Source organism: Macaca fascicularis, chromosome 14 (genome assembly GCF_037993035.2).
Source record: "Macaca fascicularis isolate 582-1 chromosome 14, T2T-MFA8v1.1".
In the NCBI taxonomy this organism is placed as follows: Eukaryota; Metazoa; Chordata; class Mammalia; order Primates; family Cercopithecidae; genus Macaca; species Macaca fascicularis.
In genome coordinates, this window is record NC_088388.1 from 124,557,674 (window position 1) to 124,572,775 (window position 15,102).

The 15,102-nt window shown below is 40.4% G+C and overlaps 1 protein-coding gene across 15 annotated transcripts in view; it reads right to left on the reverse strand.

The window, feature by feature from the left end:
- CDON (cell adhesion associated, oncogene regulated) overlaps positions 1-15,102 on the reverse strand; it is a 103,488-nt gene that overhangs the window by 33,232 nt on the left and 55,154 nt on the right. For 12 of the 15 annotated variants that reach the window (XM_005580113.5, XM_005580111.5, XM_005580110.5 and 9 more), the window contains 6 exons: positions 12,343-12,641; positions 10,513-10,687; positions 8,337-8,468; positions 3,735-3,938; positions 1,410-1,591; positions 821-926 (listed from right to left, as the gene is read on the reverse strand). In XM_005580113.5, the coding sequence (XP_005580170.3) occupies positions 821-926; positions 1,410-1,591; positions 3,735-3,938; positions 8,337-8,468; positions 10,513-10,687; positions 12,343-12,641 (1,098 nt within the window). Of the gene's footprint in view, positions 1-820; positions 927-1,409; positions 1,592-3,734; positions 3,939-7,784; positions 8,469-10,512; positions 10,688-12,342; positions 12,642-15,102 lie in introns of those variants that run through there. The other 3 variants (XM_065529653.2, XM_074015585.1, XM_074015586.1) reach the window with 2 other exon arrangements.

Genomic DNA, 15,102 nt, shown 5'->3' on the forward strand with positions numbered 1-15,102 from the left:
ATGAAATAAACATAAAGGGTATGGTTAGAAACTACGGCAAGGTACCCTCTCATGTAAATGAGAGGAAGTTACCTGAGAGGAAGTTACGGGGAAGATCCGACTCCCCGTAACTTGACTGTCAAACATTTTGAAAAGTGGGACAATTTTTCTGTGCACGCAACTAGGTAAAGGCAACAGGAACTACCCTGTGCCAAGGTCCTGAGGCAAAAATGTCTCAGTGCACACAAGGAAACTGAAAGAAGGGCCAGAAAGGGAGAGGTGCAAGAGACGTGGTGTAGACAGAGGCCAGCCAGGTCAGGTGGAGCCTTCAGGCCATAGGCAAAATTGTGGATTCTATTTAAATGCAGTTAAAAAAGCAGCACCATCTTCTTAGCTGTTTTCTTTCTTTTCTACATGCATTCCAGTTTCTCAGCATCTCTACAAACGAGAAAGAGGCTTAAGACGTGATCTTTCTAGGACAGACTCCAGCGAAAATGAGTGAGATATTATTTTTTAAAAGTAGCTAAACATTGCAATGGATTTTTAAACTCAGGTCACTGTTCATTTAAGTGAAACAGAAATCAAAATGTTCTTTCAGATGAACTACTACTGATTAATCGTATTTCCCCCAAATGTTTGTACAAGTTTCTGCAACCAAAATATAAGGTGCTGCATATATTAAATGGGAAAAGGTGGCTTTCTTTGGGACAAATTCAACAGCAATAACACATACACCATTCCACTTTGTACTGTCTTAACTTGGGATGATGCATTTTACATTCATCAACCTTCTTTCTCCAAAGCTCCTTTACAGGGACTCCAGTAGGCCAGGCGGACTTACCTTCTACAACGTCCCTCTTGTAATCACTGTCATTGTCACTATCTGTTGGTCGGTAATAGATATAAAATCCTTGAATGGGAGTGTTATTGTTACTGGATGGAATGTACTAAAAAATAGAAGCAAAGACTTGTCAAAGAGAAAAATAAACACAACTTTCTCATTCATTAAGGTTTCTTTATCTACTTGGTCACATTTTTCTAGTTTCGTTTTGCAAACATACCAATAATGGCCATTTTTAATTTACTTCAAAGGTATTAAAAGCATTTAGCTTACTGCAAAGTTAAACAGAAATAAGGCAGTACATTTCCCCGGGTTCAAAAGCATAAAAGCACATTTGGTTCCAAATGAATAAACCACGATGGCAATTAAGTTAACAACATTTGGATGAGAGCTGAGGAAACAATAATTTTCCTTTTAACCCTGCCCTCCTCAAAATATGTGCTCTTATTTAGACAAATATTGGTGCTCTTGCATGTCCCCTCAATTAAAGTTCAAAATTTGCTGTTTACTGTATTGTGTCATGAGAATATTAAATTGACTGTTAACATGACCAAACCAGAAGATCTCATTCCAGAAGATGTTTACTGACCGTCCACTTTAGCATGATCTGAGTATCGCTGACAGCCTCTGTGTACGCAATGTGGGGTCCAGTTACTGGACGGTTGGAAAAGCGACTGGGGAACCCAGCCACCTGATAAGGGCGAGATGCTGAACTCCGAAAACTCTCACCATAATGGTTGATGGCAATGACCCTAAATTTGTATGTTGAACCTTTGAGGGAAAACAAAAACAAACAAACAACAACAACAAAACATAACTAAGAAAAGCTGTAATAAGACAATGAAAGGTAGAATAGTCAAAATATGGCAATTGTGCTTAAGTACCTATCTATAATAAAGTATCTAAAGCCCGTATGGTAAATAGATTTCAACCCAACTGACAATTTCAATCAACTGGGAGTGGCTGCTCCATGCATTGCGTTCAAGATCCCAAGACGTTCTTAGGAGTCACCAAGAAAGAGGGTTGAAAAAGATTAATGACATCTCAGGGAAGAAGCAGGTAGAGAATAGGAAAGAGGACATCCACTCTTTTCACCATCCTGTTAAGTCATACCCGTCAATGACAGTATTAGTTGAACTATCTGTCCCCAAAACTAGGTTCTTTTCACTTTAAAAGAAACAACTGAAGCACGGTTTAATCCGGTGAATACACTCATAAAGAGGCACTGTGTGGGCGGCCACAGATGTCACTCTGGCTTCACTGCTAACAGGGTAAGAGGGAGCAGATTTAACTACTGGGGAAGGAATTATTTGAATTAGATATTAAGAACTTAAAAAAATGTTGAGGACTGTGAATTTCTGAAAATCTGAACCTAAAGAATAAATTAAAATCCTAAAGTAAGTTTCCCGATAGCTCAAAAATAATTACTGAGCTTCTGAAGACAGTGTTTTCAATCTACGGAATGTTTCTTAGCTTCACGCACATTTAAAACTGATGCTTCTCCCAACTATACCTACTTGACTCTATGCTGCGCATGTTGCTTGTTTTAACAGCCATAGGCATTTGCTACTAACATAGCAAATTTTTTTCTGGACATTTAAAAGTCCAGAAAAAGATCGCCATGAAACCTAAACGAAAGTACAGAAAGTTGATTTATGCTTTTCGTCTTTTATGGTTTAATTTCTCTCATATAGCCTCAAGATTCTTGTGGGGAGGGGAGGGTTTCTCTGCTGAAACAAAACTTAAAGAACAAACGGGTGTTCATCACTGACTCACGTCCATAACACGAAGCACTGAGTATTACAACTGTGCTGAAATTCAGCAGATCCAGTAATTTTTGTCAAATAACAAGCAATTTTCCTCTCAAAGCATTCAGTCATAGCAAAACACACACACATATAAGATGTATACCACAGTATTTCTAACTCCAAATAAACAGAAATACTCTGAAGATCAGAAATAAAGAATAGCTAAGTGGATTATGCTATATTTATTTATACGAAAGGTAAATCTCTACTAAAAGTTGAGTTTGTGAAGAATTTTTAATGATACTGGAAAACATATATGATAAAATATGGGGAACATGGGATAACAAAACAGTATTTATGGCATGATCCTGCGGTGGCTCATGCCTATAATCGCAGCACTTTGGGAGGCTGAGGCGGGCAGATCGCCTGAGGTCAGGAGTTCGAGACCAAACTGACTAGCACAGTGAAACCCCATCTCTACTAAAAATACAAAAATTAGCCGGGCATAGTGGCAGGTGCCTGTAATCCCAGCTACTCGGGAGGCTGTGGCAGGAGAATCACCCGAACATGGGAGGTGGCGGTTGCAGTGAGCCGAGATCGTGCCATTGCACTCCAGCCTGGGCGACAGAGCAAAGCTCTGTCTTAAAAAAAAAAAAAAAAAAAAAAAAGAGAGAGAGAGAGACAAAGGCTACGAAAAAATACAACGAAATATAAACAATGATTATCTCTGAATGGGTGGATTTTAGGTGACTCATTCTCTTCTTTATATTTTCTTTATTTACACATTTTTATACAATAAGCATGACTACTTTAACAATCAGAAAAAAATATAAGACTACTAAAAATTTCCATCTGCCAGGTGCTATGACTCGCCTGCAATCCTGGCATTTCAGCAGGAGACCGAGGGTGGAAAACTGCATGAGCACAGGAGTTCAAGATCAGCCTGGGCAACATGGCAAAACCCTGTCTGTACAAAAAATACAAAAATTAGCCAGGCACGGTGGTGAGTGCCTGTAGTCTCAGCTACTTGGGAGGCTGAGGTAAGCCATGATTATGCCACTGCACCCCAGCCTGGGCCAACAGAGTAAGACCCCATCTCAAAATATATAAATGTATGTATCTAAAGTTCACATCGATGGTAAAAGGAAATGTTTGAATATTACTACCTGGTTCTAAACTACGAACTTCCACTGAAAGTTTGGAAGGAGGGATGTCTTCAGCTGCCACCAGCCAATCGCTGGTCCTCATCTGTTTATATTCGACTTTGAAGGCAGTGATTGGAGACCCCCCATTTGCCCGAGGAATCCAAGTGACATAGACCGACGTCTCTGATGCAGTGGAGATGGTAGGCCGATCTGGTGCCTCTGGAACTAAACACGGAAACGTTCATTTCAATAACCCACCATGTCAGAGACAAGAATTACATAGATAAATGAAAAGGATTAAGTCCCAAACTTCCTCTTATTAAACATTCTTCACCAAACTTTTTGCCAGAGTTTATAACATTTACAGCTATCTTCCTGTCCTCTGTGAAAAGCTAATGGGAATACAGGAAATAAAAGAAAGAGAAAGTAAAACAATCTATAAATTTGATAATTAGCTCTGAAAAACTGAAAGCTAACAAGTATGATCATTTTGACCATGCTATTCGGATTCATGGCTAAAATAATATGTAAGTACTATTTGATGCTTCCAGTTTGACTGTGGTTAAAATTTATAATAAACTTTCACAGTTATGTGTTATCTTGTTTATATGTTTTTCTTCATCTATCCAAGCTACACAAAATGCATTCAGCAACCTACTAATTCTGATACTATTACTATTCCATATTATCTTAATACACCTCATGGCTATAGGAAGGTTACTCCAAAATACAGACTAGAAGTTGGCAAACAGAGATAAAATCTGACTGATAAAATCAATACCGTTAATAAAGGGGAGAGAGAATGCTGCTCAGGGTGAATACGGGAAGACAGCATATGTCGTTAAATCAAAGTGCTAGCAGAAAACATGATCCACGTGAACATGTAGAAAGGGGGTCAGGGAGCTAGGGTCTAGCAGTTTTCACTTGGCACTGCCGAGGAAAGGGGATGCCCTGACACACGAAGTACATGGTCTAGACCCTGCAGGAGGTGAAAACATGAGGAAGAAGCTCATCAGCCACTGAAACCATGTATCTAACTCTTCTTGATGACCAAGGGATATGGCTTGGATACTTATTCCCTCCAAATCTCCTGTTGAAAAGTGATCCTCAGTGTTGGAGGTGGGGCCCGGTGGGAGGTGTTTGTGTCATGGGGGCAGTTCCCTCATGGTGGCCTGGTGCCCTCCCCTACATGGTAGTAGGTGAGTTTTCACTCTGTTGATTCACAGGAGAGCTGGTGACTTAAAAGCATGTGGCGTCTCTCTTGCTCCCGTTCCCACTATGTGATGTGCCTGCTCTCGCTCCACCTCCCACCATGACTGTAACCTGAGGCCTCACCGGAAGCCAAGTGATGCTGGTGCCATGCTTGCATAGCCTTCAGAACCATGAGCCAAATAAACCTCTTTTCTTTATAAATTACCCAGCCTCAGGTATTCCTTTATAGCAACACAAACAGACCAACACAACAAGCAATCTTGTGGTTGTAACTGGCTTCCCACTGGGTTCCTACAAGGAAAGAATGCGGATAGAAATAATCCAGTCTGTATGACAGTGACATTGCAAACTTGTAAGTGCCATTCTGGTTTGCCTTGATCATCTGTGAATTGTGTAGACATAAGCCGGTTTTCAAGAAACCAGTGATCTTCCGGCATGCTGCCAATCAAGTTTCTAGAGCTGGAACGTGGAGGGCCAACTCTGGGCCACGGTGGCAGTAGTTACTTTGGGAAAGCCAACAGGGAGCCCCACCTCTAGCCTATGCCATGCTCCTCAACCGAGCAACACCCTTCCACCTCAACAGGTCTTCAACCCGCCATACAAATACATAAGAGAGAAGAAAATAACGTTCAATGTGGTATTTGTATGGAAAAAACTGTAGCATTTTAAAAAACAAATTGCTTAAGGGATAAAAGAGGACTATATTCAAAGCAGGCAATGCTGAGTGATACTTACTGTATTCCTTTCAAGGTAGAAAGCAATGAAAACAGAATGAATAGAATGGTTAGTGACTCTTTTTTAATACTAGAAAACCAAACGACTTCCTTAATGTTGACTCATCTGAAATCAAAATTCACCTAACACCACAGAACAAACAGGAAAAATAAAGTTATTGGGGAAAATGTCTCTACAGAAAAGAATATCTTCAATATCTAAGAGAAATAGCATGTGACTATCAACAAGGTATAAAAGGAAGACAGCACTTGGAGTTAGACATGGACTTGAATAGCAAGCAGTTCCTCCACTTTCTGGATGATCTGAGGCATCGTGCATAACCTCCTCATGTGTCACTTTCCTAATCTGTAAAACAGATACGGAAATCTGTTCCTCATTAGGTTGTTATGAATATTAAATAAATCATTTCTTATGGTTATCTCTTCTTGGACAACTCCAAACTCATGATTTCCAAAACTGAATCCATAATCTTCACCTAAAAACTCTTATTACTTATCTTGGTAAATGGTCTCCTGGTGCCCACGCCCAATCCATCATCTTTCTCCTTCTCATTCAGTGTGGATTCCATTCCCTTGATCTCTCATACAGGTCCTCCCCCTCCTCCATCCACACTGTCACTCGCCTTATTATTTCTCTAGCCTTTTCTTTTGCTATTCCTCCCTTCTCCTTCTGTAAAATCCTTAGGGGTTCATTATAGCTTTCAAGGAAAGATTCAACTTTGAAGCGTATCACACAAGGCACCTACCTGCCTGCCCACTATAGCATCATTCCCCACAGCAACCAGTCACACTAAATAAAATCTCTAACCTCTCAATCTCTAAACAAAATAGAACATGTCAGCCAGTTGTCTATTGCACAAGATGCCTTTGCTAGAAACTCCTTTCCTGTTTCATCTATCTGTATCGTCTTTGTCCTTTGCCGCTTAGCTTACGATGCAGAGAAGCCTCTCTTATCTACTCACCCTTGTCTACATTGAGTGACTGACTTAGATAGTTCTCTTGTGAATCCGTAACACGAAGGGTATCAAGCATAATCAATCAAAATCGTTACTAGTTTGTCTACATTATCCACATATTGTTATGGGTTTAGCTATCTGTATCATCCACTATACTGTAATTTACAAAAAAAAAAAACAGGATCTCACTCTATCACCCAGGCTGGAGTGCAGTGGAACAATCATAGCTCACTGCAGCCTCAAATTCCTGGGCTCAAGCGATCTTTCTGCCTCAGCCTTCTGAGTAGCTAGGACTACAGGTGCACCCCACCACACAAGGCTACTTTATAAGTAGAGACCAGGTCTCACTATGTTGCCCAAGCGGTTCTCAAACTCCTGGACTCAAGTGATCCTCCTGCCTCAGCCTCCCAAAGCACTAGCATTACAGGCATGAGCCACTGTGCACCACCATGCTAGGCCTACATTGTAAACTTCTTGAAGGCAAGGATTATTTTATCTTTGCTGTTCCAGCATTTCATATAGTATCTGCCAGAGGATGTGTAAAATCAATGGCAAGGTTTTTGTTTTTCAGACGTTACTTTTATTCACATGAAGTTAATACTCTCATACATAATCTGCTTAAGGTAGCCGAAAGGTGCCTCAAGAGATCAGAGCACTCAAGTAGAAGAGATTCATGATACTGAAGATACAGAGGAGCTCCGGAGGGAGTTCAAAGTGTTACAACCTGCTTCTGTCTGAGATCAATTCATGGAAAATGGTAAAAATATGGAAGAGAAGTCTGAAAATTCTCAGAGCTTAGCAATGAAATTTTAAGTCTTCCCTAGATGTCCTGATGTTTTAGAACAATCACAAAAAGCACACCTGGCTGTAAGTGTAGAGCTTATGTAAGTGCGAAATTTAAATACTAAAAAAGTCTTTTGAAAATTATATAGCCAAGACCTTTAAAAACCATAAGATTAACTAGATATAGCAAAAAAAAAAAAAAAAAAAAAAAAAAAAGAAAAGAAAAGAAAAGAAAAGAAAGGGGAATGTAACATGTAATCCTTCAGTAAAACAACTTATCACAGGTACCACTATACATTTTGATGAGTCACACACATAAAAAGTGAGATTTTCAGAGTTCAGAATATAAATTTCCTTCTCTTACCAGAGAAGAAACAGAAAACTCATTTTTTTTTGTTGTTGTTGTTTTGTTTTGTTTTGTTTTGTTTTTTTTGAGACCGGGTCTCACTCTGTCATCCAGGCTGGGGTGCAGGGGTGCGATCTCAGCTCACTGCAACATCTTCCTCCCAGGCTCAAGCGATCCTCCCACGTTGGCCTCCTGAGTAGCTGGGACTCCAGGTGTGTGCCACCACACCTGGCTAATTTTTTTGAATTTTTAGTAGAGACAGGGTCTCCCTCTATGTTGCCCAGGCTAGTCTCAAACTCCTGGTCTCGAGTGATCTGCCCACCTCAGCCTCCCACAGTGCCTAGCCACAAAACTCCTTGAGTTCTAAAAACTTAGTACCAGAACATTTTGAGTCAAAGTTAATGAAGTTAAGTACTAATCATGACACTGAGATGCCAAAGTTTAAATATAGGACATTAAAATGGCTGAAATAGAACCTAAAAGACCTGTACGGTAAGATATGAAAATAAACACCCTATTCCACCCCACCTCCCAAAATCTGAAGCAGGTCAGTTACATTTGTAAAGAAACAATAAAATATTATTCTTTTTACCTCCACTGTGCCTAGAGGAATCTGTAAGTACCACTCCAAAATTGTTGTTTGCAGCCTCTGAAACAACAGGATACTTAGGGATGCCCATGGGTGGAGAGGATGCCTGGGTGTTTTTTGATGATGCTGTTTTTTCTAGAAAGGTAAAAAACCATATACAGTAACATGAGCTTATACGCATGTGAAGTGGGGGAAAAAAGTACTGTGAAACTTACCTGGGATGTGGTTATAAATCTATGAACTGATCTGCCACAGCATCTACACGTAAGACCTGCTTCATAAATACTTAGCTGATCTGAGGAACTGACCAAAAATTACTTTGTCTTTTTCCAGTATCTTTAAAGTAAAGCTAAAATATGCCTTTCTTCATTCTAACTTTACGTATCCAAAAAACATAGGTGAAAAAGCCAAATGACTAGGGGTTCAAATTATTCGTCCATTTTTCTTTTTACTGTATATATTTCTTAATTCTAAGCCATAAAACTCACCATTAAAGAGCTTCTGCTAAGTTTTCTAAGGACAAGTGTCACATCGTTTTAATATTTCAAGAGGCAAAAAGTGAAACTGCGTGATTTGTTAAAAACTGAAACGCAAGATTACTCAGTATTTATAAGTCAGACTCTATGAACACCTAATGACTGATGATGAAAATTAACTCAAGATACATTTAACATAGAAAGTACCTGTTATTTTTCTGGCCAGACTTAGTAATTATTTGAAAGGGTCTTTTTCAAAAGCCACTAGCTGGCTTCTTCTCAATCTTCACACCTCCTTTTCGTTACAGTGCCATACTGAAATACTCTTCCACCCAGTTCCCTTCTCTACCCACTGACGTCTCTTTGTTCATTTACAGCCAAGCCATGACGGCGTCTTTTTTTATCAAGGATTCCCTCACAAGCTGCCCCGCAGAAAAAAATATCCTTCCTTTGTGCTTCCCCAGCACTGTCCTTGGAAATCTCCTGTGGTACCTGGCATACGCTGGTGTCTTTGCCTGCACTCCTGCCCGCCCCCACTCTATCCAGACTCCAGTCAGTTCCAATGCTCCAGCTCTTCCCAGCTCACTCAGAGGTAAAGACAAAGTCCTCCCAAGGTGGATGGTGTGCTGTGTGATGTGGACACCCCGTTGTTCCCTACAGCCTCCTCACCCACGTTGCTCCCATCACAGTGGCCCCCTCGTGCTCCTAGTGAACACCACGCACACCCCACCCTGGGCCCTGGCACTTGCTATCTCTGCTGGGAATGTTCTTTCTCTAGAGGGACATGTGGCTTTCTACTTCCCCTCCTTCATGTCTCTGCTCTGATGTCGACTGCTTGTTGAGGACTTCTCTGGCCGCCTGCTTAAACTGTTAACTCCTACCCCACATACTTCCTATACCACCCCAACTTGTATCTCTGTTAACACCTTCTAATGTACTTATAACTTACGTATACGTCTCTCTCAGCTAGAATGTCAGCTCTATGAGGCCACAAGTTTTGCCTATTTTGCTTCTTGCCTGACACATAAAAGGCATTCAATAAATATTAGCTGAACTGAATACTGTCTTGTAGTTGGTATTAAGTTACACATCTTAGCTTTCTTATCGAAGTACAAGCTCTGTCGGGATGGATCTCATCTTGACCATCTTCATTTTCCCTATATCATCTATCCTCACTGCCTTATATAACATAAGCTTTCAAAAACATCTGTGGAATATTCGATGGAACAGGACAATACAAGCACCTAAATGTCACCCCAAAATGGAAGGGGGAGGGTATAATAGGGTCGTTTAGTGTATTTATATATAGGAATTTCTACTATCCAAAAGAATTCTGGTTGGGCACGGTGGCTCACGCCTGTAATCCCAGCACTTTGGGAGGCTGAGGCAGGCGGATCACGAAGTCAGGAGATCAAGATCATCCTGGCTAACACTGTGAAACTCCGTCTCTACTAAAAATACAAAAAATTAGCCAGGCCTGGTGGTGGGTGCCTGTAATCCCAGCTACTCGGGAGGCTGAGGCAGGAGAATTGCTTGAACCAGAGAGGCGGAGGTTGCAGTGAACCGAGATCGCGCTATTGCACTCCAGTCTGGGCAACAGAGCAAGACTCCATCCGCCCCCCCCAGAAAAAAAGAAAGAATTCTTACTGGTAAATTGACATCAGCGCAGCCAGCTCGTTCCTCCAAAGGAAGCCCTCACTCACCTTTGCTGGTTCGGAAGGTAAGCATGGCAGGTTGGCCTTCACCTGCTGCGCTTCTTGCTACCATCAAGACTTCATAAAGACTAGATGGCTCCAGCTCAGCTAAATGGAGCTCGTTTTCACTTCCTGGGACTCGAACCGTGTGCCAGCTTCCCACCATGCCAACCCCATCGTCCAGCTGCCCAAGAGAAAACACACCAGAAAAGCAGGAGATGGAGGATAGGAAAACTTTCAGTCACATTTGATCAAAACTAGGATTCATTTAATTCTAGAAGAGTTTTAAGAAGTAAGACACCAGGATAAGTAAAAAAGACACAATACTTCTTCACATTAAGAAATACAAGATCTGTTGCAAGAATACTGCAATTCTCACTGTAGAAAGACTCCTGGCTCTGCATCTGACCACTAATGTGTGGCCTCAAGCAAGTTACTGCCCTCCCAGACTCTGTTTCCTTTACTTGTAATGGAGACAATACCTTCTTTCTTCCTGGGCTAATGAAGAATAAAATAAGTATAAAATAATAGGTATCACTGGTAATTATATAGTGTACATAATAGATATATGGTAATGTAAGATGGATATTATATTACATGTATATTAATTATATAATTATGTATTATATATTTCCAGCATTCTTGCTTCATGTCTTGACACTGTTCAATATGTGTTAGAGGAAATAAAAAGATCTAATCAGTTGTTTCTTGATTAATGGAACCAAGAAACACTATTGCATGGAGGTTTTAGGGTAGATGAGATTACTAGCAAACTTCCTCATCTAGAATCATTCGTTAGGTTAGAAACAGTATGTAAACCTTAAAATATCATCATGTTAAAATGTCATCATGTTATTTTTCCTAGTCATTAAAAACATTACCATTCAACAATGTATACTAAAATTTCTTGAACAAAGAAAAAGATTTTAAATATGAATGCATCCCTCCCATTTCATTCATTTACTGGGCTCATTAAACAGAGGAACTTTTCCATTCTGCTCCAATACAAGCCCATGGGGAAAACAGTATTTGAAGAGTTAACTGAGAGAGGCCCAAGGTTTACCCCAAAAAATGATCAAACAATGTATGATTTTAATACATTTGAAAAGGCAACTTGAAGCTGGGCACAGTGGCTCATGCCTGTAATCCCAGCACTTTGGGAGGATGAGGTGGTGGATCACTTGAGGTCAGGAGTTCAAGACCAGTCTGGCTAACATGGCAAAACCCCATCTCTACTAAAAACACAAAAAAATTAGCCAGGTGTGGTAGTGCATGCCTGCAATCCCAGCTACTTGGGAGGCTGAGGCACGAGAATTGCTGGAACCCAGGAGGTGGCATTTGCAGTGAGACGAGATGGCACCACTGCACTCTAGCCTGAGTAACAGAGCAAAACCCTGTCTCAAAACAAACTAACAAACCAACTTGAAACACAAACAATTGACATAAATTATTCCACAGACTCTGTTCAAACAGTTGTTTTTAATAAAAAACTGCTTTATTTGCTAAATAAATAGTATTCTACTACCTTAGAGAGGGAAGGAGTTTGTATTTCTAAAGTGGTTATAGAGCTTTATATTGAAGGGTTAAAACGTTTGATTAAACATGTAAAGACATCATTGGGTTCCTAGAATTCCAATTTGGGGGGAAATTATACTTCATTCTCAGTGCTTTCCTAGGATTGGTAAATCCAGCATGACTGGGATCTCTCTGACAAACTCATCAGTCTGGACACTCTTGTTCTGTTTCCTGCCATTCCACAAATGGAAAAGACAACAGTGTATGTCATACAAAGAATGTTCAGGTGTGAGCAGAGAAAGATGATAAACGACAAGATATTACCTTTCGATACTTCACAAAGTAAGCATTGATGGGCAGCCCACCATCCTTGCCTGCCCTCCACAGCAGGTTGTACGTGTCTGGCGTGTGGGTCTGTGGGGGGCTCAGTATGATGGGGGCGTCAGGAACTGAGATGCCGCTGGCATTTTTCTCTGGCGCTGTTTCCACTGCACTGGGATGGACCTTCACTGGAAATGAGCTCAGTAACCCAGTTTCTGAACCATCTCTCTTATTTCTTTCATCGTTCTGAGCAGCATCAGGAAGTGTGACTGTCTCTGCTTTTGTATTTGTTTCAAAAGGAACTACAGGGAGAAAGAGAGAAGAGAGCATGAAGAAACCCTCATTTCAGTGTCTTTTACCCAGTTTGTGACGTGACTGCCCTCACTTACACTGTTAGCACAATTTGAGCCCTGGAAGTTAAAACAGGTAACACTGCCATTTATAATTCATGGAAACATTTAACCTCTAGTCGCAATCTTTTCTCATGGTGGAGCAAACGAATTGCTTGAAAAACCAATTATATGATGCAATAGTGTAGCAGTTAAATGTTTTTATTTGTTCCTTGTTCTCTAAGAGTATTCTTTTTAGTAATAATAATTTGCTAGTTTAACCTCAGAAGATTGCAAGTTGGCTGGGCATGGTGGCTCACACCTGTAATCCCAGCACTTTGGGAGGCTGAGGCGGGTGGATCGCTTGAACCCAGGAGTTCGAGACCAGCCTGGGCAACATGGTGAAACCCCATCTCTACAAAAAACACCAAAATTGCCCAGGTATGGTGGCAGACACCTGTAGTCCCAGCTGCTTTACTTGGGAGGCTGAGTGGGAGGATCACCTGAGCTTGGGGAGGTTGAGGCTGCAGTGAGCCATGATCGTGCCACTGCACCCCAGCCTGGGCAACAGGCCAACTAACTTCTACCCGAGGGGATCCTGCAACTACACCTGTCTCAAAAAAAAAAATTAACAAAAGATAAAACAAGCAGGCAGCCTTAACACTTACTACTAACAGCATACAGAATATACAGAGGAAGATAAAAATAATTTATTTGCACTGAAAAAATACATAGGTTGCATATAGTCAAAGATAATTACTGAGCACATATTATGTGCCAAGTATTGTATGAGCTATCTTATAAACATAATCTCATTTAATTCTCAAAACATTCTTAGGTAGATGGTAATACTCCCATGTTACAGGTGAAGAAATTAAGGTTCAGAGAGACTAAGTGACAGCGGCCAGGAAGAATGTTAATGGTGCTGCTGTGAAAAAAAAAATAAGAAGGAACAATTTACGAAAACAAATATACTGCCAGTACAATAAAACCGAAGGAGTGACAGCTTGGTTTCTCTAAATTGCTATTAATACTGGCAACAGAAAATTCTATTTTTCACTCCTTTTGTGGAGGAAGAATGCAGAGGAAACAATGTACTACTTTTATTTCCAAAATGAAGTCAGATTCCTGGTAAAAGGTGGGTGTGTTTTTGGGAGAAGGGCTGCACTGTAGTAGAGAACCAACAGAAATAGGACTAACAGTGTAAGGTTAGTTCTCTGTTAGTGTAAAAGAGAGAGAGGGTGTCCCAGAAGATGCTTCAGAGAAAACAAGAAGCTAGTGAGGAAATAATGTAGAAGAAAACTAATTAAGTTCACTGAGACAACTTCAAAATATTGCTCCTGGAACAGCAGTGTTTATCTAGTGAGTCAGACTGCAGACTGATGTTCAGGGTGTGATCTGGTGCCGCTAATGCAGAGAGACGGACTCAGCAAGTGGAGGTAATTAACTGTGGCTTGAGGTAGTGGAGAAGGATCTTTCTATCATTAGAAGTTTAGTGGATCCTCTGGGCAGTTTTCCACTGGGAAGTGGGATTTGGCTGTAAAAGAGTTTAAATGCCACATGCCTCAGTTTATACAGAAGCATGAGAAAAATGTTATGCTGCAGCTTCTCCACTGTCTTGAGTATCAAAATTCCATTTCTGTAAGATTTAAGATGCAATGAGACCTCTCCAGAATTTTTATTAAAAGGGGGATTCAATTAACTTTCTTCTTCTATTTCAATGATATAATCTGGGCACTTGAGAGATACATTCAATACAACTGAAAAGACCTTACCAGTACTTCCCCAGTGTTTTTGCATGTATTATCTCAACTTATCTTCAGAACTCTACAAAATGGGTAGAACAGGCATCTGGCATCTTTTAAGGTGGAATGTTTTTCTAATTGGAAAAGAGATTGATGCAACTATGGCAACGTAAATAAATTTAATGACTCTAAATAGGGAGGGAGTACAACCATATCTGTCAAAGATGCTCCCACTGTGACCACTGCTGCCAGCAACTCACACCCAAACTATTTAGGAAACCCACGCCAACTCCCATTATAGTTTTAAGGAGTACCACACACTCTACAAATATTTGTACATCCAGGACCTCAAAACCCAAGGTCTCTGGAAAGAACAAAGGCTGGGGAGGAAGTTCTCTCTTTCTCTAACCTAGCTTACTCTCCCCTTTACAGTACAGTAGACAAAGTAAATGACTTGTCAGGATGCTACAATTTCATAAGGCTCAGATTCCTATGCAAAGAAGTGAGTTATGTATTGTTTTGAGTTTTAATAAACTCAGTTGGATCTTAATAATTATACTAGAAAATTTTAAAAAGACAATGTAGGACCTCTTTGGTAGAATATAGCTGATGGGGTTACCATATACAAAAGTGGTATTTATCAAGACATAAAATCCTGGAGCACACGGGAATCTTAAAAGATCTTCTCA